The sequence below is a fragment of the Spermophilus citellus genome, assembly GCF_964194105.1.
Source record: "Spermophilus citellus genome assembly, chromosome: 16".
In the NCBI taxonomy this organism is placed as follows: domain Eukaryota; kingdom Metazoa; phylum Chordata; class Mammalia; order Rodentia; family Sciuridae; genus Spermophilus; species Spermophilus citellus.
The window spans coordinates 11,418,926-11,444,177 of record NC_138196.1 but is presented as its reverse complement, the minus strand read 5'-3'; the positions used below and the strand labels follow the sequence as shown (position 1 = coordinate 11,444,177).

The following is a 25,252-nucleotide window of genomic DNA, read 5'->3' as shown; positions in this document are numbered from 1 at the left end:
CTCTTAAGCACCACTTAAGGAGCTCCTGATACAGGTCCAAGAAATACCAGAATGAGTGCTTCAAACAAGCACAGGGGATCTGAAGGTGTTTGGGACCAGGAATTGTACCTGAACACAGATTATTCTTCTCCAGGCCCTTGCTTGTGCTTGCCCCTTTACCTAGAAGGACTTTTCCACCAATGGAAATGCTACTTTTCCTGAAAAGGTAAAAAAATGACACCATCTCCTTCTCCAGGAAGACTTCCCTGGTTTTTCAAATGGAGGTTTACCACTTAGGGTCTGCATCAAACATTTAGAGTCTGACCAGGCTTGTTTCCTAAATAATCACATGGGCATCCTCTCCCCCATCAGAGACCACAGATGGGCTGTGCCTAGTCTGCATGCATGCCCCACTACACTCAGCACACCTAGGAGCTCTTACCCAGAGAGATCGTTCTCGATCACCATCTTCTGCAGTCCAGCTGAGATGCTGCTGCTGCCAGAGCCTGGTGTGGAAGCCAGATCGTTGGTCCCAGGGAGTTGCCCGCTGCCTGGGGTGCTCAGTGCAGTGTGGACATCCCTCAGGATCTGAGGCAGAGGTCCCAATTTGGACACAATGCTCTGCAAAGACACAAAAAAGCCAGGTGTGACCTACTAAGGCCACTTGTTGAGGTTAGGTATGCCGCAGTCACTGTGGTTCAAAACCACCAAGGAGCCTATAAGCAATGCAGATTCTGGACCCCACAGTCAGACCCAGAGGGCCTTGGAAAGGACAAGCCCAGCAATCTGTAAATCTGCATTTATTACCAGCTCCCTAGATTATTTCTGGGGTAGGAATGCAAAGCCCACAGGAAGAGATGCTGACCTAGTCCAAGCCTCATGTTAGTTTGTCCTGCTCTGGTACCCTCAAAGAAGAAATCCCAGAATTGGATTCCCACGCTTAGAATCCCAGAATTTCCCAGCCTATACCTCTCCACCCAAGAGGCCTCTAAGGAGTCCCTCTACTATCTGCTCCACAAAGTGGGCTGACCCAAACTCAGTGGAGATGGTCTAGGCACAGAGCAGGCATCAACTGGTGCTGGACCTCAGCCCTTCTAAACCTTGTCATGCTTCAGACATGGTGCAGAGGATTCTGGGCTATGGAGTTGAGCTAGAGGAGGAGGCCACTGCTTTTGCACAAAGTCCCTTGTGAAAATGCATGCATAAACAAGAGAAGAAAAGTGAATCTCATAGTCAACAGATTCGTGGAGGCCAACAGCTTGATTTCAAATCCTTGTTGTACCATATCACCTGGGTAACAATGCTGATTACCTTCCATACTTCCTACTTAGCTGTGAGATCCATGGGACAGTGACCAGCACAGGAGCTTGGCAAGTGGTGACAATGACTGTGACTGGTGTAGGCTGTAGCAGAGGGCTCAGAATTAGAGGAAGAGAGGGGCTTGGCCTTCATTTCCATATCTCCCTCATGTTTCTCTCACAGACAAAGACAAAGGGATATAAATGAGAGAAACTGCGATTGCAACAGCAGCCGTTTCAGTGGAGAGCTGGGACTAACCCACAGATACGTCACTAGGAGATTGATGGAACAAACTGTTCATGGGACAGGGAAGTCTACACGTTTTTTAGCACAGTGGTGGTATAGGATGCACATGAGGACAGATGCCTATGATAGTGAGAAACATATCAGTGTACACTGGAAGTTTTCACTTGAAAACAAAAGGAAGGAGAACTGTAAATGTCTGCACCTGCATGTGTACAGCTACACATGCAAAGAACATGTTTAGAAGGTGGCATACCAGAGTGCTCTGAGTGTCACCTCAAATGGACTAGGAGGCAGGAAGGCCTTTCTACCTGGTTTCAGTATTAACTACTTTGTAAAATGGACCCCGGAGACCTGAAAAGCAACAGATATTTGAGAAGTGGTTTCTAGCAGGCCAATGCCAAGAAACTGCTCACTGTGAGGCCACTGGGGGTTTAGTGGAACTCCAGGCTGAGAAGAACTCAGTCCAAGTGACCAAAGCAATGTCAGAGGTGCTGAGGGAATTATCTTGCCAATTGACAGTCAAGGGTAATTCTAAAAAGGTTTTATTTTATTTTATTTTTTCCTATTCTGTTTTTGCAGTGCTGGGGATTGAGCCCAGGGCCTTGTGCATGCTTGGCAAGAGCTCCACCACTGAGCCATAGTCCCAGCCCTAGAAAGGTTTGCCCCAATACTGAGTGCTCTGGCAGGTGCCAGAGAGCAAACGTGACACTTGTCCATAAAGGAAAACAGAGCCCAGAGACACCCAGTGTATTCTACAGGGCCTGGGCTGGAACCCAGGGCTACTGGCACCTTGGTGGGCTGTTTCATGCCACAGAGACAAACCCTCTGACCTCATGGCTGCCCTGGGGCTTACGGTGGCCTTAGGACCCACCCTCACCCACAGCTACAGGCACCTGCTCCAGCTGGCTGACGGCCTCCCAGAGCAGTGAGTGCAGGCTGGAGAGCTCGCGGCCCAGGTCAATGTAGCCCTCGAAGCCAGCTGTATTGGAGATGGTCTCGGGGTTGGAGATCTCCAGCAGGAAGCGCTGCATGTTGGTCCACTCGTGCTCCAGGAACTGGTTCATGAATGACATATACTCCTCCTTGCTGCCAAATCTGGGAAGAGAGGGCAGCCAGGGTAAGGGCCCCTTCTCTGAGCCACTCCACTCCCTCAATTCCCATTCCCACTACCCACTGCAGCCAGCTCCCACCCACTGATGCTCCAAGTCAACTGAACCTGCCATGACCCAGGATATCAAGACCAAAAGTGGTGACCCTTTTTAAGACCTATAACCACAAGACCTAGAATATTCTTTGACTCCCCATTTATCGCCCATTAGAGTCTCCTTCCTCTTTTCCTCCAGTTTGCAATGCTATGTGCACAGATGATTTTTTGATCCATGCTTGGCCCAGGTCTCTGCTCCTTCAGAACACCCCTCCCCACCCTGTAGTCTCTCCTGCTCAACCTGGCCAACTCTGGAGCTACTGATGGCTCCCCAAACTCATGCCTTCTTTCTGAACTTCCTATTCTAAGCATAGATGCCCGAGCCAGAAGCCTGGCATTTGCTGGGTCCTCCTTCCTCAACCCCAATGGCAAGGCCTGCTGTCTACCTTGACCACTTCACTTGCAGTCACTGTCTCCTATACCACCTTGCTTTTTGACAAAACATGGCTATGCTCTCCTCCCAGGTCTCTGGTCTCATCCCCCTGCTGACTGGGTGTTCTTTTCAGATCCAGAAGAGAGCTGAACCATCCTCCTGCTTATTTAAAATCCTTGGTGGCTCCCTCTGCCTTGTGTGGCCCTCTGGTCCCTGCTGTCCTCTTGAATCTTGTCTTCTGCTTCTCCTGGCCTGGCACTTGATGCTCCACTTGGTGCACTTCTATAGCACCATGGCACTCCCTGATACACCAGTCTTTGCTCCTGCTTCCCCTTGAGCCAGGTGAATGCCTTACCCTCACATGCAGCTAGGAGAGCACATCATTTGAGGCCTTCCTGTCTTCTCTCCCCACAGACCCAGGGCGCTCTTGATATGTGACTTGGTCTCTGGTATATGACTATATACTGCTTTTACTCCATGTCTCCCTGTTTAATGTGCTCAGCTTTAAGAGCTGGGACCAGGGCCGACTTATCTATGAAGATAGCCTGAAACAGGGCTCAACCCACACTTTGTGAATGAATGACAAAATGACCCAGCCCTTCCACTTCTACCCACTTGCTCTAAGAATGCAGCTGAAAACACCAGAAGTGCATTATAAGAAAAGACATCCTGACAGCATTAATCTGAGTCAGTCTGAAACAACCTGACTGTCCAAATGCCCAGGAAATGTGCTAGAGGCCCGGGCTGCTCTGCTTTGGAAGAACATTGGTCATTCATTTCAAAATGGAGCTTAGGAATGTTAAGGGACATGGCAGAATCCTCAGGATGGATAATATGTTAATTCAAAAGAGCAGAAGGAAAAATATCTCCTCTTTGAAATTTAAGGAAATGTACCAAAATGGCAAGTACTTTTACTAGGAGGATGAGGTGTGGAGGAGGTTTTATTTTGAAATAGGGGGAAGGGAAGAACTGAGAATGGCAGGGACAAAAGCAGGGCCTGTTACCCCAGCCCAGTTTGCGGGGGGCAGAAACACATAGGCCCTGTCTCTGTGGACTCCAACCTTGCTGTCTCTGCCCAACCCAGGCTAAGGCACTCACTTGGCAAAGTTGGCCAGGTTCTGGGTAACCTTGGCAATGAGGGTGAGGGTGCGGGCAGTGTGGTCATCAGGGTACTCCTGCAGCAGGTTGAAGAGTGAGGGTGACATGATGGCTGGGCAGAGGAAACGCAGAAAGAGGGAGGCGCTGATGAGACGCTCGCTGATGTCTGGCCGGCCACGACTACTGCACTCCTGCCGCCATGAGGCAAACACCTCTTTGAGCTCCCGTGGAAAGACACTGCATAGGGACAGACGATGGTGGTCCTGGTAATCAGACAGGGGCCCAGGACAGATCTGGGCTACATGGAACCCTGAGTTCTGACCCTTACATCTCCCCTGCAGGGGCATGAAATTGGAGCTCTGGGCATGTCACTCAGCCTGTCAGTTACCCAGCAGGCAGGGCTCCTGGGGAACTGAGTCCACGCAGGAGAGTGCCCAGCCCAGGGCAGCAGAGCCAGTGCTCAGCAAGCAGGAGACCCAAGCTTCAGTTAGGGTGGACTCTCATTGAAAGGGCCAACTGAACTGAGAGACAAGCTCAGTTGGGGAGTCGGCTCCGCCTCATCACCTCCCCCAAGCGGTAACACATCTTTCCATTGAAATGGCAGGCACTTGGTGGAGTAGCGAGGAAACCGACAGGGACACATCACTGTGCCTGTGTTCTCATCACTGGCTTTTGAGACACTCCCTTTGCCTGAACATTGTCATAGGAATGTAAGGTTTTATGCAGAGCTTGGAGTGATGGAGAAACCACCCTTAACCACAGGGGAGAACACAGCTTGCCATGCTCTAGATGGGATGGAAACAAAGGCAGCAACTTCTTCAGGGTGACACAGAGGACCAACACAGGGTTCCTGGCTCCACTGGGAATTCTGCCCAGCCACAGTCATGCCCACCTGGCCCATCTTTAAGTGACCTTCCCATCTTTCTACTCTGGGGCAGGCCAGGCCCAGTGATCCTTAAACCCTGTCTATGCCTGCTGTCATAATCTCAGGGTGACCTGACCAAGACCCTGGCCCTGCCTAGGCTTTAGCATCCTGTCACCTAAACTGAAAACAAAGCCTACCCTGCCAAGCTCACAGAATCACCATCAGGCTGAGGTGCCAAGGCCACAGGGGGCTTGCTAGGCCTGAAATGCTCATTGGGGCAAGCCCAGCAGCCAACCCAGCAGGCTCGGTGGTAATGAATGTCAGTGGAATTGAGGGTGCCTAGGGAGAAAAGGAGGTGGGAGTGTCTTTAGCCCTGGGCCTCTCAAAGCACGTGGCATAGGACTGGGCAGGGACACCTAGGTACTGAGTGATGATATCTACTGATGACCTTGTCCCAAAAGAAAGAAGCATCTGACAGATGCCAGAAACAGAAAATGAAAAATCCTTGTCCACAGAAATGTTTTTCCTGTAACCCACACTCAGCTGCCCAGGAATGGGGGACAGAGGGTGTCCCAGCCCAGTGGGGGATAAAAACAATGTTCCCAAATAGTTCAAGGCTCTCTGGTTGCCCCCAGGCTCCAAGGTGTCCCACTGGCCCCAGATGAGTACCTTGTGTAACAATGGCTAAGAGACTGGGCACATGGGCACCCAACATCCTGGCCCTGGCCATTCCCTTCAACCACCTCCCCAGGAGGCTGCTCACCTAGCAGGCCTGTTTTTGCCTGTTGTTTGGCTCTCTGCATGCCTAGCCCTGAGCTGGTGGACCCACCTGCCTCCAGAGTGCTCCCAGCCTGTGTAGGAAACTCATTCAGATGCAGACATGATCCCATTCCAAAGGGATCAGGGCTTCAACAGAAGGGACCCAGGAGGAATAAGCAGACCACATGTGGTCAGATGATGGGCCACAGAGGGACAGGTGTAAAGCCTTAGGACAGGAGTGTGACAGATCAAGGTGGGTGGAGAGTAAAAGAACCAGAGGGCTAGGACAGGAGGGGACACCAGGCCTGAGCTGCAGCTGTGGCATAAGCTGAAGCCTAGGTGGCTCTTTTGGTATGAGAGTTATTACTCAGGCTGGCAGGAAGCCCACCTACACACATGACACTTGTGTGCCACCACACAGCAAGGATGTACCTGGCACCAGGTCAACAGCTGTCACACATGTGTCCAGGAACAAGAAGCTACCTTTGAAGTTAGCTTCCCTGTAAGGTCACCAGGACCAATCCAAGTTCTGATATGGTTCCATGTGAGCAGCCTACTCCCATGCGCACCTGCTCTGTTCTGGGGCTGGTGTGGCCTACAGACCCTGCTCTATTTAAAACCACCCCTTTCTTTTTGTTCTCTAGTCCTAGGCTGCCTGGTGCTCAGATACGCACACATGTCCCTGCTGGGCCTGATCACAAGCCCATGACATGAGCACCATTACTACTAGGACGGGTGAGGAGTCATCTCTGGTGGGTGCTTGAACAGAGCTTGGCCAGCTCCATTCCATGCTATAGCCTGGGCAACACACGCATACAGGTGCTCACCAGGAACTCGACTGCTGTGTCCAGGTTATTACAGTTTCAACTGTGTCTTGTTGACATTCTGGAATACTCTCCTATGCTCAAGAGAGCCCGAAAAAGACCAGGACAGGAGTCTGGCTACCCAGTAACTCAGTGAGTCAGGCAGCAGGTGGATTCTGACCTTGGGCCTAGCACACTGTGAGCACTCTGACAGCAGAGAAGACAGGCAAGACAACAGGGCAGGAAGACCTGGTCCAAAAGGGAATGCAATGTCCTCAAAGGGTCATGGGGTGAGCACTGACCAGTAGGAGTTGATGATCTTGCAGAAGGCTAGTTCGCAGCACATCTTGAGGTTGCCCTGGTGCTCAGGGAGGTCAGAGGCTGAGCACTTGCTTGGGTCCACTTCACAGTTCTCATCTGACTCGTACAGAGCTTTGATGAACTCACCTGTGGCCAGGTGGGCAGGGAGGAAGGAGTCAGGGTTGGGCAGACAACACCAATCCTCTGCCCACCTGACAGTCCACCCCCTCCCTACCTAGTGCATCCTGCAAGTACTTCTGGCCCACCAGTTTGAGGTACTCCTCAATGGCCTTCGTGGCCAGTGTATTCTCACGGAAGATGAGGTGCTCATTGTCTCCACAGCGGTCCACCTCTGACATCATCAGGTCCGTCAGAAAGTCCTGGGGAGGCAGGGGGTGAGCAAATGGAACCTAAGCTGGCCTGGTAGGCAGGACCTGAGGACTCCGGACCTGGACAGAGAAGTCCCTGCTTCTCAAGCTTGTTCCTTCACCACACCACTGGGGATCTAGAGAGGAACGCAGCACCCATCTTGGGGGCTGCTGAGTAGAGCAGGCAGGGTGGGAAGCCTAGTGAGGCTGAGCTTGGAGCTGATGACATCAGAGCTGGGCATAAGGATAGGAGGCAGGGCTGGATGGTAACATGCCATATTGAGCCTCAAGCTCCACCATCATGTCCAGATTGGCTGCCATAGGAGAGGTCACCCGTCCTTCCACACCATGTGCCAAGTACAAACAGCTGCCGGGACCTATCAGAGTTTGGTGGGGGCTCCCCATATGACATGGTTTGTCCTCTGCAGCCCATGGGTAAGGATGAGAGAAGGAGGACTGAGTGATCCAGTTGCTCTATACTTAGAAGAATAAGGTCCACCTGGCAGGGCTCTGGCTGGGAGGCAGGCTGTGGCACCACTGCTTCTCATTGTTGTGGCCCCCAGATTGCACCTAGTAAGGCCCTCACCCATCAGGTCCTACACAGTGTCAAGGGAAGGTCCTGGCAGAGAAGCCTCAGCCACCCTTTCCTAACTGGACGGTAGCTCCCTTCCTCTGGAGACCTTGCCTCATCATGTCCAGAGCCAACCTATGACCTGGGGGAGAGGAAGAAGAGAGGCAGGCCAACTGAGGGGAGGGTAACAGCTGGGACAGGAGACCAGCTAGCTCAGAGCCTGCAAGGACTCAGCATGGGCCAGGGAGTTTCCCACTCTGATGTGCCAATTGGGGAGCCTTTTGAAATAAAGAATTGAGATCTGGAGCCAGAGATCAAGGCTGGCCAACAAGACAGACAGGAGGGACCAAGGGGATGTTATCACTGGCCTCACTGGGATAATGTGCTCAAGGACTACTTCCTGATGTGCAGAAAACCTCTAGGCTCCCAACCTCTGAGTACACAGAGCAAAGGTTAAAAACCACATCTTCCCTGGAGTTCCACCACAGCAGCCCTGGGGACCAGGGATTGAAAGATGAGAGACCCAGCAGCAAGAAAGGCTCAGGCCTCTGCTGTCTCCCTCATTCCATCTCTGGGCCACAGGCTTTTGCCAATCACTCTTTCCTAGCACCCTCAGCTCACCACTGACCAATAAATAGGGATAGTGCAGCCTGTGGTCCATCTGGCAGCCTCAACCAGCAAGTATAAAGGCCATGGGCAAGGTGAGGAGGTGGGCCAACATGGAGGAAGGCAGATCTCCCCACAGATGCGTGGTGAAGTCCCTCTTTCATATGGTGACAGTTCAACAGATAGTGGGAACTAGAAGGGCCTTTAGGGGCCATGGGAGTCTAGTCATAGCCTTCCCCTGCCAGGACCTTTAGAAACAGGTAAGAGGACAAAGGACCTCATGCAGTCAAGAATCTGGTGACACCCAAGCCTGGCTCCCTACCTGTACCTCTCCTGATTGAGAGCTCAGGACCTTGATCCAAGGCATCCCCTACCCATCACTCACATCATTATTCTCAAACCACGCCACAACCAGAGGGCTAAGGCCCAGTTCCCTAGCCTGGCATTTGGGGTCTATCCCTGTCACAGAAGGATAGTTCATTCAAAGTTTAGCCCTTCTTCTTCTACGGGCTCTGGGCAGCCAGGAGGCATGGCAAAAAGGGGAAGACTTCCCACAGGTGAGGCCGGGAGCCACGTTCCACTGAGCTGGACAGGTGCCTCCTCCAAGGGGCACCAGTCCAGAAGCCTACTTGTCCTCCAAACCAAGTGCGGGGGCTGCTGCGTGGGCCTATTTTCAGTGGCAGGAGAAAGGTAAGGGTAGGGTGAGGGGAGCTGGGATCCTCTAGCCAGGAAGTGGGGCCTGCCTACATGGCTGTCTGATCACCACTCCTAAGGGGCCCTGGGGCTGGGTCTGGATGATCATCTACCTGTGCATGTGAAATCTGTGTCTGGATGTGAAAGTGTTAGGAAAAGGCTAGGGCTGGTAACTGCCTGCTAGGGACGTCCTGAATGGTATATGTGTCTGTGTCACTGGGCTGGCGGATTGTGCGTCCCATGTGTTCCGGAAGAGCTCAACTACATAACCTCCTCAGGGTCAGCCCACAGGGTTAATAGGGGAGGGCATCTGAAGGCACACCTACCCCCTCACTACCAGCCACCAACCCATCCACAGCTCCATAAGCCTTGGACTGCCCTGCCATGCAGGTTCAGGGAGACCATCTGGGTGTGACGCCTGTCCCCAAACCTCCACTAGAGCTGACCTGTACTTAACATGGACAAAGTAAAGGCAAAAAGCCCAGTGCCCATCACCAGGCCTTCCCACACGCACCTTCACCTTGCCTGTGCTTTGCAAGATGTGCACCAGGGCAGACGCCATCTCCTCTTTGGTCTTGGCACTGAGGATGGGTTCAAGGGCTGCACAGAGCCTCAGGTAGTGATTGGTGATGTGCTTGGCAAACTCCTTGTACATCTCCATGGGCAGGATGGTGATGGTCTGGTAGCGTGCCTTGATGCGGATCATGGGTCCGGGGCCCTTGCCACCCTTGGGGTTGGGCGTCACCACAGGGTACCACTTCTCTACGAACTGCCGCCCCGCCACAGAGGCAGCGGGAAGGCTCACCAGGCCCAGGTAGCTGTTGCGCTCCTTCTTCTTCTTCTTATCAGTCTCCCGGTAGAGGTGGACGGTGACTGTGCGCAGAGGTGGCAGGTTGTGAAACTTGAAGTGTTCTCCCCAGAAGACATTGTCCGTCTTGAGCTTGCCCGTCGTACGAGCATAGAGCACATCATCCAAGCACAGCTCACACAGGTACTTCTTCTTGGCTGGCAGGTCCTTGGCTTCAATCACCCACAGTTTCAAAATGTGCTCCACACGCCGGCTGTTATCCTGTAGGGGCCCTGGGTGTCAGCTGGGGCTGTCACCTGCCTACCCAGCCAGCCCAGAGCTGGGAACTCCTCTGAGATGTGGGAGGGGCTCCAAAGATGGTGGTGAAGGGGTTGGGTGTGGGGGATGGGTCAGCCGGACATGACATGGGCTGCCTCTCTTGTCTGCCTTGCACCAGCTTACTGACCTTGGGCAAATGACTTCATCTGGCCTCAGTTAGCTTTTGTATAAAATGGGAATAAAATAACCACCACATCAGAGTGAGACTGAGGAAAGAAGATAACACAATGCCTGCCACATCACTGATCATGGTACTATTGTTAGCACTTTCTCAGTTTGCTGAGAGGTGATACTTTAGTGATGTCATGGAGGCCAGGATTCAGCCCAGGTCAACATGTCAGTGGGGAGGAACACACATAGGAGTTAGAGTCCTGACCAGATGGAGGAGCCAATGTGGGCCAGGGTGCCTGCCTGGCTGAGGGGGCAAATGTCTAAGCTGGAATGGGATGGATGAGCTAGAGTTAGCCAGGGAACATGGGACAGGCACAAGGATTGTATCAAATGCCCAACTCCCTTTTCTCTGGCCCAGCTTCCCACATGTGTACCTCTGGGAACTGGCACATGGCAAGTATCTCAGACTGAATAACTCACACTCCTCTTCCAGAGTTTAACTGGGCTCTGCCTCCACCCCAGTCCCAGAGTGCACCACCAGCAATGCATCCCTCCTGCTCCCTCATGTTGGAGTCTCGCCTTAATCCCCCATGCTCCAGAGAAAGGAGGCCCAGACCTACCTTGTTGGGGTGCACTGCTCGCTGCAAGTTCTCCATCCACTTATCCTGCTCGGCTGCTGACCGGCAGGAAAAGCACTTGCTTCCTGACGATGTTGTCACCTGTTGGGGGCAGGCAGGACGTGTTACAGGGGAAGGGACTATGGCAAGGCTGGGCAGTGATGGAAGGCCTCTGAGACCACCAGGTCTGCACATAGCCTCTGAATGGCAGTAGGACAAGGCTCACAACTGCCCTTATACCTCTCATTTCCCAGGTGGCACAGAGACCTGCTGTCCTAGAGCAGGTGGGCAGCAGTAGAGCAACCTGGCCTGAGCCACCTGGCTCTCAGGCCTGGCTCCTCATCTCTGCCGGCTCAGAGCCCTTCTTTTCAAAGAGGAAAATCACCTTTATGAGTCTTACAGGGCACTCTGCCCAGGTCAGAGGGCAATGCTCACCCCAAGTATAGCCATAAAGGTAGAAACCAAAGTCCCAAGAGGACAAGCAAGGACAGGCCGGAGATTCTTCTCCACCCTTAGCTGACACCTTCTGAGGGTTCTCTTTTGCCCAGCAACAGTGACAACAATGATGGCCACAAAAAGCCTAACACCTGTGTGTCAGGCCCTGGGGTCCTCCTGCCTGGAACCTTCACCATCCCCTGCCTGCCCGACTCCTGTTCATTCTCTAGTTGCAGCTTGGACATTTCCTCAAGGAGAGGGAGCCTGGCCTGAGCTGTTGCCACTCTGTCCCCACTGTCCCAGTGCCATGCTAAGGGTTCCACGGGGAAAACCAGATCTCTCATCCAGGCACTCAAGTGCCTATACATGAGTAGCAAACTGTGTTATGAACAAGCTGACAGGTACAGGCCATCTCAGTCTGTCCCAGGCAAGGAAGTCAGAGTCCAGATGCTGCCTGGCTTAGCTAGGAGTCTTAAACCAGAAACTGCACACAGGACACAGGTCATGGACAGAGGTTGGGAGGTTTTTACACTAGTCCCCAAAGGCAGCTTATTCATTCTGAGAGTTTCCTTAATTATGCATGATTGCTGGGGGTGGCAGTAGGGATAGGGTAGGAATCTTCCCAGAAACAGAAGTAGGAAGTCAATAGGAATAATGGGAGACGCCACTGGGAACTCCCAAGAACACCTGCAGCGTAATAACCTGATCCTGGCTTGGTCTCAAGCCTGGCTGCATGAACTTTGGCATCTTGCCTTCTCTAGTCCACTGACTCCCCACCTACCATGAGGGACTGTGCAGGGGATCCCAGCTAATGGCCCTTCCCAGGTTACATTTTGGCTTTATATTCTTAATTAAATCCTGGATCACAGAATGCTGGGCAGAAGAAGTTGGGGCTCTCATTGAACAGATGGGAAAACAGGCACAGAAAAGTGGGGGGGGGCACTCTCCACAATCCCACAGTACACTAGGTGAGCAGGCTCCAACCATGGGCTCTGGGCTTGTGCAATTCTATAGCAGCTCTTTTTCCTTAACTCATTTTTACCCATTGGGGACCCAGAAGTGTCACCTGTTTTACAAAGAGAGCAGGCACTGGTCCATTCTTAGGAGCCCATCCCTGGGTCTCTCGTCTCCCAGGAGCCAAAAGCTATCAGCAGATGTGGCCACTGTCTCAAAGAGACTATCCACTGCCAAGGACACAGTATTCCAAAGGAGTCTGGAGGAGTCCGGCCTGGTCAGAGATAGACAAAGGTGCTGCCAACCTCTCCCCTGGTGAGACCTACCTCAAAACAGTAGTCCTGGCCCAAGATGCTGCTGTGCACAGGCTTGATGACTACCTCCTCCTCCATGCTGAGGTCCAGCGCCTCCACTGCACTGCTGGGGCTGAGCAGGGACTCGTGGGAGCGAGACTCCTTCAGCCTTGGCATCAGATGGGACCTGAGGATGTAGGCAGTTGATGTGTCAGGGCCAGGCCAAGAGGGGTGGCTGTGCCCCACCCACTTGTCTCGTCCCTGCACCACTGCCCTCCTCAGCGGCAGTCATTCCTCCTCCAACCCTTGCTGCCCTTTGTTTTCAGGCAGGCTTGGTGGGAGGAGTGTCCCCCAAACCCACCAATTCCTCTTCCCCACTGTGGGGGTCTAGGTAAGAAGTTCAGCCCCTAAGACAGCAAGAAACTGAGGATTCCATGACCACTTGGGTTTAAACTGGGCTGCAGGGCAGGGTTGGACCTGGCTCTTTAGCAGCCCCAGAGACCCACCAAGAGAAGAGCTGCCCAGATTTAGGCTGCTTTTTGGGGTTCTGTAGCCTTTCCCACCTTCCCTGCGTCAGCCCTGTCCCCATCCAAGACCAAAGTAATCACCATCCCAACACTTGTCCAGAATGCCACTGCCAACAAAGCCCTTTCCCCCACACTGCCTCACTCCCAGCCCCACACACAGTAGCACAGGCCCAGGAACCTCCACTGCTCTATTTTATAGAAGCTCTGAGCAGAAGGGATGCCAGTCTCCGCACAGTATCCAAAACATTGAGACTCAGTCGGGTCCATTAGCTGGCGCTCTGGGGCCTAGGCCAGAGTCAGTGGGCTTGACACAGGCCTTGGCATGAGGAACAAAGATGCCACCTGGTAACCAAATGGAGCTCAGATCTAAACTGGCCCTAACAAAATGGCCTTGAACCTAAGCCCACTGCTCACTTACTGTATGGCCCTGGGCAAGTTCATCCCTCTCTGTACCTATGGTTCTCTTCAGTGCATCACATGGAATACACCTCAGCATACCTGCTCCCAGTGCTTGGTAATGACCACCAAAGAGAAATGAAGGTCCAACTGGAGCCCCCTCCAGAGCTTGGCCAGAGGAAAAGCCCACAGTTTAGTCTGACATAAGGCTACCGTTGGTAAGGGAGACACCTGGTTTAGATGCACTAGGTGAGCAGGCTCCAGCCATGGGCTCTGGGCTTATAATTCTATAGCAGCTTTTTTTTCCTTAACTCACCTTTACCCAGGGGGGGCCCCAGAAGTGTCACCTGTTTTACAAAGAGAGCAGGCACTGGTCCATTCTTAGGAGCTCAGTAAAGAGGAATGACATACCTCATCCCTGGGTCTCTTGTCTCCCTGCAGCCACATACTATAAGCAGACTTCCTTCCCACAACACCCTTTGCTTTTTGGCTCCTGACCAGTTCATCATCCTCTCCTTACCTTAGATCAGGCTAAGATCTGACCTTGACCTTGAAAGACTCAGAGCCTGATAGACATTTGCATGCAGAGCACACCCATTTCCATGACCACATGGAGTAAAGAAGGCTGAGGCCTATGATGTATGGGCTCAGGGATCCAGAAAATTTCCACATCTTCATGGCAACAACCCTATGTGCAAATGAACTTTTATTCAGTACAAAGTCTAGGCACTCAAGGTGTCAGAGCTGGAAGTGAGACCCCAGGCCTTAGAAACCCCACATGGTGTGCTCCAGTAGACTCTTTCACTCATCTCTCAGGCCTCCTCATGACCACGGGAAGCTGGCTTCAGGCCAGAGCAAAGCTGTGAGGTGGGCTGAAGTCAGCTCAGAAACCATCCAAATCCCCCTGGGTTCCCTCTGGGGCTTCTCAGTGTGGCCTAAGCCCAGGACCTTTTCCTGGGATGCCCAGTTTGCAAAGGTGCAGGGTGGCTTATCCATAATGCCATACCATCCTATGTATTCAGACAGGACTTATCCCTTGATGACCTCTCAGTCCTTGCTCAGATTGCTAGGCCTTCTCCCATTGCAACACTGACAAACACTGTGGGGAGGTCTGCCTTCCCCTTCTCACCTGGGGCCTGGGCTAGAAGCCTCACCCTCAGACTCTAGGCCTCCCTCACAGAGAAAGCTTCATACTTCAGTGGAAGAGATGCACTGGCTCAGATGTTGGGGAGTCTGAGGAAGTTGGGCTTGTCTAGGAAGGCCTGGAACTCACAGAAGGGATCAGGCTACTCTTTGGCCCAGCCTGGCAAACCCTGCCAGGTTAGGATGCTGGAGTCAGAGTGGGTCAGGTAGTAGCCTGGGATGTACAAAGGGAGGAGCTGATGAGCTGGGCCACCTTCTGCCTGAGATGCCTGAACCAGTTGGCTGGCTGGAGAGAAACAAGGGGCCTTTTACAGCTCACTGACCCTGCCCAGGGAGACCTAAGGGGTGCCTTGTTCTGCAGCCCCAGGAGCCTAGATCAGACCCTCAACAGCCAGAGCCCACAGCCAGAGCCCTCAGACTGTGACTGCAGACTGTGACTGCAGAACCCCTCCCCTCCTTCTTCACTGTCCTGTCCTGTAAATGTGCTCCAGCTGGCCTGGGCCTCACTGGGCTAGGAAGATTCCTGAGAAAGAGGGTTCAGTGTAGCTCAGGGCCCTTAAGGCATCCTGGAGCAGCCTAGCCCTTACTCTTCCTGCCTCCTCAGACTTCTCCATAGGGGGAAGGTGGAGCAGAGCTGCACCCAGCCCCACAGCCCAAGCTCACTGGAAGGAAGAGAAGCAGGGTTGCCTGGCTCCTCCCAGGCTTCCCAGGCTGCTCTGGGGGCAGTGGAGGGCTGGTTGGTGGGGGCAGGATTGGTGGTGTTCTTACGTGTCTATATTTTCTTCCTGTTCGCCCTGGAGTCTACCTGCAACCCCCTCCATCCTCTAAATTCTGACACACAATAACCTTGGTCCTCATCTCATCTGGGCCCAGAAGTTGGTCAGCTGTGACCCACTGAGGTATGCCCAACTCTCTGGGTCCATTTCCTTATCTGCAAAAGCAGGAAGGATTCTTGCCTCAGATGGAAAGTAGTGGTACTGAGCACATGCTGCAGGAGTGCTGTAAAGACAAGATCTGCAGGGGGAGGCATTTCCCAGGCCTTTCTGTTATGGTGGTAGGGGGCCTTATAAAGACCAGCCCTGGACATGGCACCCTGGGCTGCTGGGTGGGGTCCACCTGCTGTTCCACCTGATCACAGAGGCCTATTTGCTGGGCAGCTCCCACCCGGAGACCCAGGTCCCTCAAGCAGGCCTCCAGGCACATGCCACTCCCTCTGCCAGGAAGCCCCCTTCCCCTATCCAACTTGAACTCCTAGCATCAGTGCATTTTCCTTCATTAAGGCTTCCTGGACTCCCAGGCTATGCTGGGAAAGTTTGTCAGAGTTGTCGCCTTGCCAGGAAGGGGGTTCCTCATGGGTAGGGCTAAGCCTGTCAGTTCTAGGATTCAGGTCCTCGGGGTTCTTGGACCAAAGCTCCCAAACCTCTGCAGCCAAGGTTTACTACTCCTGGAGTGAGGAGGAAATCAGCTGGGACAGACCTCCCTGAGCCGCAGACCCTGATGACATGACTGTTCCCTGGAAGAAGGGACAAATTAGACCTGAGGGTTTGGCTGTCAGGTCAGCTGTCTATTCAAAGCCAATTCCCAAGAGCAGCATCCCAATGTTCACCTCAGAGTCTCCATGAAAGAGCCTTAGGGGGATCATCTTATCCTCTTAGCAGCATCCAGTTTCCCTATGGTCCTAACCCTTTCTGGGAACTCAAACATGGCAGAGTCTGTAAGGCCCACGATGGCCCTCGAGGACTAGAGCCCCTAGAGCTCTTGCACAGTCTTTCCCTGTATCCTCCATGGTATGGGACTCTCACACCTCCCAGAAATAAGTGTGGCACCAGGATTCCCAGGTCACTTGTGGGAAACAGGTCGCAGGACAGTGAGATTTGCCCTGGATTCTACTGCTATTGAGAGCTGGTCTGGCCAGGGCCTAGGGCATGCAGGGATGGAGTATCCCAGTGGCCATCCCCAGCGGACCCCAGAAGTACCCCTCCACCAGGAGGGCCCCTCCACCTGGCATGGCCTCCCTCCCTCCCCTCACAGCCTAGAAGACAAGCAAGTCCCAGAGGCCTCAAGGTGGTATTCAAATCCAGTCCTCTATCACTATACCCTGGTTAGTGACCTAGCCATGGAATCTGCCTTCCAGTGCCTTGGCCCAGGCTCTTTCTTCAGCCTGTCCTACCTTTCCCTCCATATTTCTGTTTAACAAAATCCTTCCATTTTCAAGGCCAGCCAATGCCACCATAATAATACTCTTCTGGTCTCTCCAGCCAGCCAGCCCACACCCATGCATTTGAGACCCATCCATGCCTTAAATACTTGGTTCCTTGCTTAATTCTCATGATGACCCTCTCAGGTTTGAGGCACTGAGAGTCTGAAAGGCTTGACTTGAACAATGTCCTCCAGTAGCAAGACTGAGGAGGATGGCACCCCAGCTCGGTGGAGTCCAAAATTGACTCCATCAGTGTATACCACAGCCTCAGCCTGGCCTTTCAAGGCCCCACAGGTGGCCATGGGCAGAAGGGCAGAGAAGGTCCACAGGCAGGCTGATGACTCCCTGTGGCTGTGACCTGCTCCAAGGGCAGCCTTGCCCAGGTCCCAGAAAATGTGGGCATAAGCATGGGGGAGTCACTGCTGGAGACAGAGCCAGTCCCAACAGCAGCTCATTGTAAGAACCCAGTAGCAGGAACAATGGGACATTGTCCCAGCTCCTAGGCCACAGCCTTATCTGATAGCCTTCCAGCCAAGCCACAAGCTGTTTTTCAACTCTGATCCTTTTTCTCTTAAAAGGTTAGTGACACAGAAATTCCACAAACTCTCCTTATTTCAAGCTCGGGGGGACCTACAAACAAAAACAATGTTTGTGATGACTAAAAATAGCTCTGACACAGGATGCTTGCAGCTATAGGTGAGGTAAACTGAGAGTAGGGTATTTAGCTTGGGAAGTAAGAGGCTAAGGGTTACCCTCCAAATCTCAAAAGAACAGAGGACAGAGGGAGCTGCCCTTTGCTTCCCCAAGGCAGGCCTGGGACTAGCTCATTGCCAGTTGTCCCCAAACAGACCAGGCTCATTTGCTTTTAGAGTGTGTGGACTTCTTGTCTCTGGAAAGACAAGAAGGTCTCTGGGAGACCCTTAAAGACACACTGTGGAGAGAACGCTTGCATGGCTGGAGTCACAGGTGGGCAATGCATGCACGCAGGCAGGCAGTGGGGTGAGCGCATGCTACAGAAATGCCACCAGAAGCTGGGATAAGGTAGCAAGACAGAGGCCTTAGAATCCAGGGTGCCCAGCTGCAGGAGCTGTCAGTTTCTATTCCTGACAAAACACAGAACTGTAAGTGCCTTAAGCCATGCAAGTCTCCAGGCCTGTTTCCATCCACAAGTGGGGGTAATGGCACACCTTCCTCTCAGGTTTGCTCTAAGGATTAAATGAGAATGCAGATGCTCAGGAGGCAAAGATCAGTGCCAGGGACTACATCAGTCACTCATGACTGTCCTGTTCCTCTTTACCCACCTCATGGTCATGCACTGTTTAAGAATGGGACACAGCAATGAACAACACTGGTGAGCAATGGACACAGTGTTTACTGAGGCTGACAATTCTAGAGTAGCTGGTAATAGAGTGATGGGATAGGTGCTCCCGGGCTATCCCCTGTTCCTTCCCTGACCACTCAATTCCCTACTTCCTCCACCTGTAAAATGGGAATACTCCATCTGCTCAAATGCTCAGGATGCCTCAAGTTTTTAAAATGCCCTGAATTTCCATTAGTGAAATTAAGGAAGTGGGGAGGTCCCATAGCCTGTGACTCCTTGGCATGGTGCTTTCCAGCCCCAGGTGCTTGTGTGGTTCCATGCTACACCTACTGCCACAACCAGGCCTGGACTGGGAAGAAACTTTAGACAAGGTGGGTCTTCGCAGTCAGGACCCAGCCAGATCTCCAAGCCCCACCTGGTGGGACATACTCACTGAGCCTGTGCCTGTACCCTAGGCAGGCCCAGGCTGTGGTGCTAGAGATGTCTTCCTGCAGGGGGGTGGCACCCTTTCTGGACGCTGTCCTGGAGCATGTCAGGATAAGGGCACTGACCTCCTGGGAATTGAGCAGCAGAACATAAACAGGGCCATGCCCTTCTGGGAACATCCAGCAGACACATCTTTCCTCAGTCAGGCCCTGCTGCCCTGGGAACTGGCTGCTGAGAAAGCCAGTGCTCGCTCCTGGCCCAGCTGGGTTCCCAGGAGGAGAGAAAAATGTAGTCATCTGGTGGCCTTCAGGGCCCTGGGGATACAAAGACTGTCCTAATAAGGCAAGGAGGCTGGTCACTCAGCCTGGGAAGGCTTCCTAGGATGACAGGCAATGGAGGCATGGTCCCTTTCAGCCCTGGGTCCCCTCATTCTGAGGCAGGGGCAGGCTTCACAGAGTCAACCAGGAGCAAGTGTGACGCCCACATGCACATACTGAGCCCTGCCTTTACCTTATCCTTGGGGTCACCACACCACAGGGCTGACCACTCAATTCCCTACTTCCTCTACCTGTAAAATGGGAATACTCCATCTTGAACTGACAAGGAGGAAGGCCTCACACCCTGGCAACCAAGAGAAGATAGGGGCCAGGAGGGGCAGAACATGTCTATAATTCTACCTACTCAGGAGACTAAGGCAGGAGGATCACAAGTTCATGGGCAGCCTGGGCAACTTACTGAGATCTAAGATAAAAAGGGATGGGGATATAGCTCAGTGGAAGAGTGCTTGCCTAGCATGCACAAGGCACTCTGGGTACCATCCCCAGCACTGCAAACAACAAAACAGGGTGGCTCATCAATCGCTATGGCTACAACACAGCTGGAGGCGAGGCACCACAGTATCCAACAGACACTGATCAAATGAAGGACAATGTGGCAGGCTGAACCTAAAAGCCACCTACTGTGCACCTACTGGGTCCCCAGCAACATGACAGGTGATCTCACACACATGTATCAACTCACACTTTCCCCAAGAACCCTACTTTGAAGGTGGCATGGTCCCAGATGACAGGAAAGTAGGAACTCAATCTGAGGCCCTTGGAGACCTGGCTCAGGGATGACCCCTGCCACATTCACCCCTGGTGAATTCAGTTTCTATAAAGGACGCTCTCAGACACATCTCCTTTGCTGAAGAGGAAATTGAAGCTTGGCGAGCAGAAGTGGCTCAGCAGATCATACAGTCCAGAGTGAAAGTTGGGATTATCATCCTTCTTTTGGGCAGTCCTGGTCCCTTTATCATGTGGAGCCAGGCCTGGGGGCCAAGCGTCCAATCAACCTAGTGTCCCAGCAAAGGCCCATCCCTCTTGCCATAAGGGAGGGGAAGAACCTTCCAGGGAGCCCTGGGTTCCTGCCTGTGACCCCAGACTCCCCCCCCTTTCCCTTGGACCCACAGATTCTGAATAAGTTCTATCCCCCCTCTAGGCTGAGCTACTTCTGAGAGTCACAAAAGCCCTATGTCAACTTCCTATTTACCAAAGGGACTGTGACTACTTGAGTACTATGACCACCACCTGTAGTAACCCAAGAGTGCCTCACTGCTGCCTGGTGATGACTTGGGCCACAGGCCTGGCGAGAGACCAGGGTTGTTAGAGGTGCTGGTCTGGTCCCCAAACAGCAGAGCAGACAGACTTCAGTATCCTGAGCAGACCCCAGCCCACCCTTTCCAGGATAACTGTGCAGATCGAGTGGAGTCTTGCAAAAGACATTTGGGATCACATTTACCTTTCCACATCTTACTTCCTTTGGGGTGGAGGGGTTGAGAGAGAGAAGAAACAAAAAACTTTCCATCTAATCCCCCAAGTCATCCTGCAACCTGAATAATTTCGAGTTTTTAATCAATAGCTGTCAGACTTGTCAAATTACTTTGGGGACAGCAAAGCAGTTTTTAAACATTCATAAACCTCAGTAGAACAGCGAGGTGCCCTGAATTTTAAGAGAAGAGAATCTAAGGAACACTCATTGAATAGGATGACAGTTGAGCTAATCGAAAGTAAGCTGAGGGCAAACTGCCCCTCTTGCTTTCAGCTCTTGGCCCTTCCCAGGTCCCCAGGAGAAACCACCAGCTTGGCCTGTCACTCAGATCAGGGAGGAGGACACCCATAGTTCTAAACCCCGACTCAGTGAGCTAAGGAAAGCAGTGCCCCATCCCCCTACACTCAGCCCCAGGAAAGGAGCTAATTTCCTTACATGGCACTCAGGGTTCCAACCCCAGCCATATCTGAAGTGACCTCGACAGCAGGACTTCCATGCCAACTGCACATGAACTGACCCTCTGTCTGTTGTCCTGCCCCCGACTTGTCTAACTGGACCCTCTTGAGATGTTTCAAGGCCCAGATTGAGGTGTTCCCTCCCCTGTGAGTTCAACCTGTCCCTGACCTCTCAACACACTCAGGCACCCCCTTGGTCTGATGAATCACACCACTGAGGGTGGGGCTAGTTTCAGACTGGTTCCCCAACTCCCACCAGAAACCCTAAATACCTCCAACAGCAGCCTCAGGTCTGGGAGATGCAGGACCCAGGAGAGAGTGATGATGATGTACAAAATAAGGAGTTAACTGAAAACCAGGGACTCCCATTCTCCAGAAAGCCTCTTCCTTTCTGGTTAATCTAAGTACTCTCAGCTTTCTACCTCCAGGAAGTCTCCTTTGGCTTGTGTTGGCCCCTCTGCAGAATGTGGGGGCACAACCATCTTCTCCCACCCCATTTCCTCTGCCCAAGACTCAGGGGCCATGCCACAAAGCCTCCTGGGACTGTGCAGGATGTTCAGATAGGGTAACTGGTGATCTGAGGGTCTTCTTTCCTAACCCCTGGGTACCAGGCTTCTGCTTCAACCAAGGACCAGCCACTTGTCAACTTGCTCCAGGAACTATGCTTATTGAACACAAGAGGAGGCCTCCTTCTTTAAATCCACACAGACAATATTCTGTGATCTTGGTCAAATTAATAACTGTATCTCAGTTTTTCCATTCATAAAATGAGGACACCCCCACCTGTGGCCCCATTACTAGTGCAGAGATCACCTGATCTACAGTGATTTCTTCACATATGGCCCTGTGATTACCTGCCCAGGCTAGGCTGGGACATTTACCCTGGGCATTCTGTTCTCTCCCTAGTGTTTCTCTGATGCTCCTGGCTTCTCCCTGGCCCACTGACATTTCCAAGATGCCTTTCTCCACATAGTCAGCAGATCTTTCCTGCCTGTCCAAGAAGCATGTCTGCCAACTGACCCCTTCCCATCTTATCTGCTCTATCCCCCACCCCCCAAGAACAGGCTCAAAGTACAGGCACTTCAAAGACCCTCTTTAAGGAGGGACATATCTGGGAATAGGCACTGGTACCCAAGATTGTTCATTAGGCTGGTGCCTCTTCAATTCTAGCCACTATCTGGAATGGAGGGAGTTTGTGGCCATACAGGGACCTCTCCTTATTGGTAGCTTGACCTCAGAGAAGCAGCAAAAACATGATGGGAAAGGAATACTGAGTAAAGAACCGTGGGCCTCCTCCTGCACTCAGCTCCCTCACCTGTCAACTGGGCTGTCTTTTTGCAGAGCTTACTTAAGATTCACTATGCTAATGCCCCATTTGGCCCCGGGCTGAGTTAACCCACCTGCCCAGTATATACTAACTGAGTACCTCTGACATTCCAACTCTGAGCCTAGGGTTTTGAGCTGGGGAATCCACTGGGCAACAGAGCAGCAGCTTCTCAGACTGTAACAGAAGACATCCAGGAGTATTCAATGGCAGTAGAACAGCAGGATAGAGCAGCTACTGGCAAGCCCCAGGCTTCTGGGCCACTGGCAAAGGTGGAAACTCAGAAAAATTATGTCAAAGAAAATCTGGGGCGGGAAGGGACAGTGGCACTTAAGTACCTACACACCCACCTCTCACCCTACGATCCCACATCCTAGGAAGTGTGTGCAGCAGGCACTGGTTCCATACTCTGCAGATCCCATAACTCTGACTCTTGTGAAGCTAACTACTGTTAAGGAAACTGAGGCTTAGAGTCCTCAAGGCGCTTCCCCAAAGCCAGAGTGTCCAGTCTGGAGTCTTGTCCAGTCTTGTCCCTTGTCTCCCACATTCCACACTTGCTGACTCCAGGGTAAGTCAGTGCATCTGTCATTTAACATCTGGCCCAAGAGACTGCAGCCAATCAAGCCACAAAACATAGCTTCCAAGGTGTGTCCCAAAGCCAGCTGGGCCATCCCTGCTCAGCACATTGGGCTGCAGTCTCGCAGGGCTGCCTGCCTTTGCTCAAGGTGAGACACTCCCAGCAGCCAAGCCCTCCTTCTCTGTGCTTGGCTCAAAGGCCACTGCCTCTATGAGTCTCCCCAACACAGGTGACAAACTCCCTCCCGCCCCCAACAAGGAAGTGAGGCTTAGAGAGGCCAAGCAGTTTGCCCAACATCACAGCCCACAGGCACAGTGTGGGCCTAATTCTTCTTAACACCTTTCGATGCCTCAGGCCTTCACCAAACCAGCAGAAATCACATGATCAAATGTACATGAATGCAAGTAACTACAGGATCCTTGGGTCACCAAAATGGCACCAAACCTTGCCTTTGTTATCTGCTGGTGATCCTGTCTATAAAATGAGAAAACCATCTAGTTGGTTGGCAGTCTTATCTGCCCCCAGCACGGTAGTGAGTGAGGGTGTTGTTAGACACCAAGACTTGGCTGATATAAGCCAAACCCCACTCTGACTTCTCCAGAAATGGGGCACTTCCCCAGTGAAGATTCAGCCACACCAAAGTGACCTGGCTTCTGACAACCGTTCCAAATATTTAAGCTGGAGCCAAAACATTCCAGGCCAACACAACCTTCTCAGTTTTCTGCCACCCCCTACCAGGGCCTGATGGAGCAGGGCAGCACCAGCAGGGAGAATGTGAGACAAAGCTCGATGGGGGCTGGGGCAGAGTTAGCATGGCCCCCAAGTCCCAGCACAGCCCCACAGACCAGCCTAGGGCTGAACTCAGCAAAGGCCAAGCTCCTCAGCTCAGAAACTTCCAGCGGTTCCTGGCATTTCCAGGTTCTCAGCAGAACCTCCTAGAGGTGGCTGCCTATGGAAAACAGCACTGACACTGGATCTCTCTCACTTTAAACAAACTCGGAACCACACTATTCTTGGTCCCAGAATGTGGGCAGACCTACCCTGATCGTTTCCAAGTTCCAGGCTGAAGGTGGCTGTCGGGGCAGAGGGGCAGAGATCCCAGGCTGGGGAACTCCTGAGTCTCCCCAGAGGGGGACCTGTGGCTACCACTCTCTGACTGGGTGCGCACTGCCACCTGGCTCATTCATGTCCCCCTGGACTTGTGAGGCTGGCAATCTCACTCCTTCCCAGACTCCCTCCTTCATTCCAACTTGAAGCCACTCACCATCCCTCAGTGTGGCCACCAGGCTCACCAGGTAGGGGATGCCATGCAGTCAGACAGGTTACCCAGCAGCCCACTGTTCCCCAGGAGCCCCAGCCAGTCCAACCCTGCTCTGGTCCTAGACATACTTCTCCAGCCTTGTCCACTGGGACTAATCATAGCTAGTTAAACAAAGGCCATGTTCCAACTCTCTGTAATGTGCTTTTAAAGGGCCAGTGTCCCACTTGGCCTGCTGGGAAATTAAAGGTATAGCTCCCTTTTTTCCTTACAGGAAGCAGAAAAGCAACGAACAAACAAAAATCCACAAAACAACACCAATACCGCTGCTACCACCACAACAAAACAAATTAAAAAACCAAAACCAAAACCAAAGCAAAAACAAAAACCACCCCAAAAAGTTGTGATCAGATTAGAGGTCTGGGGCTTCCAAGGCAGACTTCAGGCAAATGAGTAAGAGTTAAAAACCAAAGTTCAGCGATGGAGGTGTGGCTCACTGGTATAGCACTTGCCTGCCACAAGCAAAGCTCTGGGTTTGATCCCCAGCCAAAAAAGAAATAAAGTCAAGTTTCACCTGAACATCTCAACCCCCAAACAAAAAGAACATGACTAATGCTCAAGAATAAAAGCAGGCATGGCAGCCATTTTGAATGCTCACTATGGGCCGGCACAGTGCTCGGCACTTGGTGGTAATGTATCCTCACAACCCATGACAGGCAGTGCCACTGCCCCATCCTCCAGAGAAAAAAGCTGAGGTCAGCAGAGGGGTTTGCTAGGATTCCACAGAAGAACTGGGACACAACTCACAGGAGGTCGGCCAAAGGCAGCCTCTTCCTCCTTCCTGCTCCCCACAAAGAGACTTAGCTCTCCCTACCTCCACCCCATGCCCACCTGCTCCACATCCTCCATCATCCTTCCCTCTTAGGAGGAAAAGGCAGTAGTGAGAATGAGGAATCACTTGTTGCAGGTGTACAACTTCTGGGCTTTCAGGCTGAGCCCCAAACCCTGTGAAGTCCATTCTGTCACTTCCTGCATCTTCTGAATGAGAAGACTGGGAATCATGAATTCTGACACAACATAAAAGGAGACACAAACGCCACGGAAAGGAGGAGGCAG

General features: G+C 52.5%; 1 protein-coding gene across 1 annotated transcript; it reads right to left on the bottom strand.

Annotated features, from left to right (window-relative positions):
- Positions 1–417: 417 nt before the first annotated feature.
- Positions 418–12,887, bottom strand: LOC308635031 (disabled homolog 2-interacting protein-like; the record flags this gene model as incomplete). The annotated part of the gene is made up of 8 exons (XM_081269305.1): positions 12,734–12,887; positions 11,022–11,120; positions 9,679–10,233; positions 7,162–7,306; positions 6,929–7,073; positions 4,200–4,436; positions 2,418–2,619; positions 418–600 (listed from the first exon to the last, which is right to left on the bottom strand). The coding sequence occupies exons 1-8, from the start codon at positions 12,875–12,877 to the stop codon at positions 418–420; spliced, it is 1,710 nt and encodes a 569-aa protein (XP_081125431.1). The 5' UTR covers positions 12,878–12,887.
- Between the last annotated feature and the right edge of the window lie 12,365 nt (positions 12,888–25,252).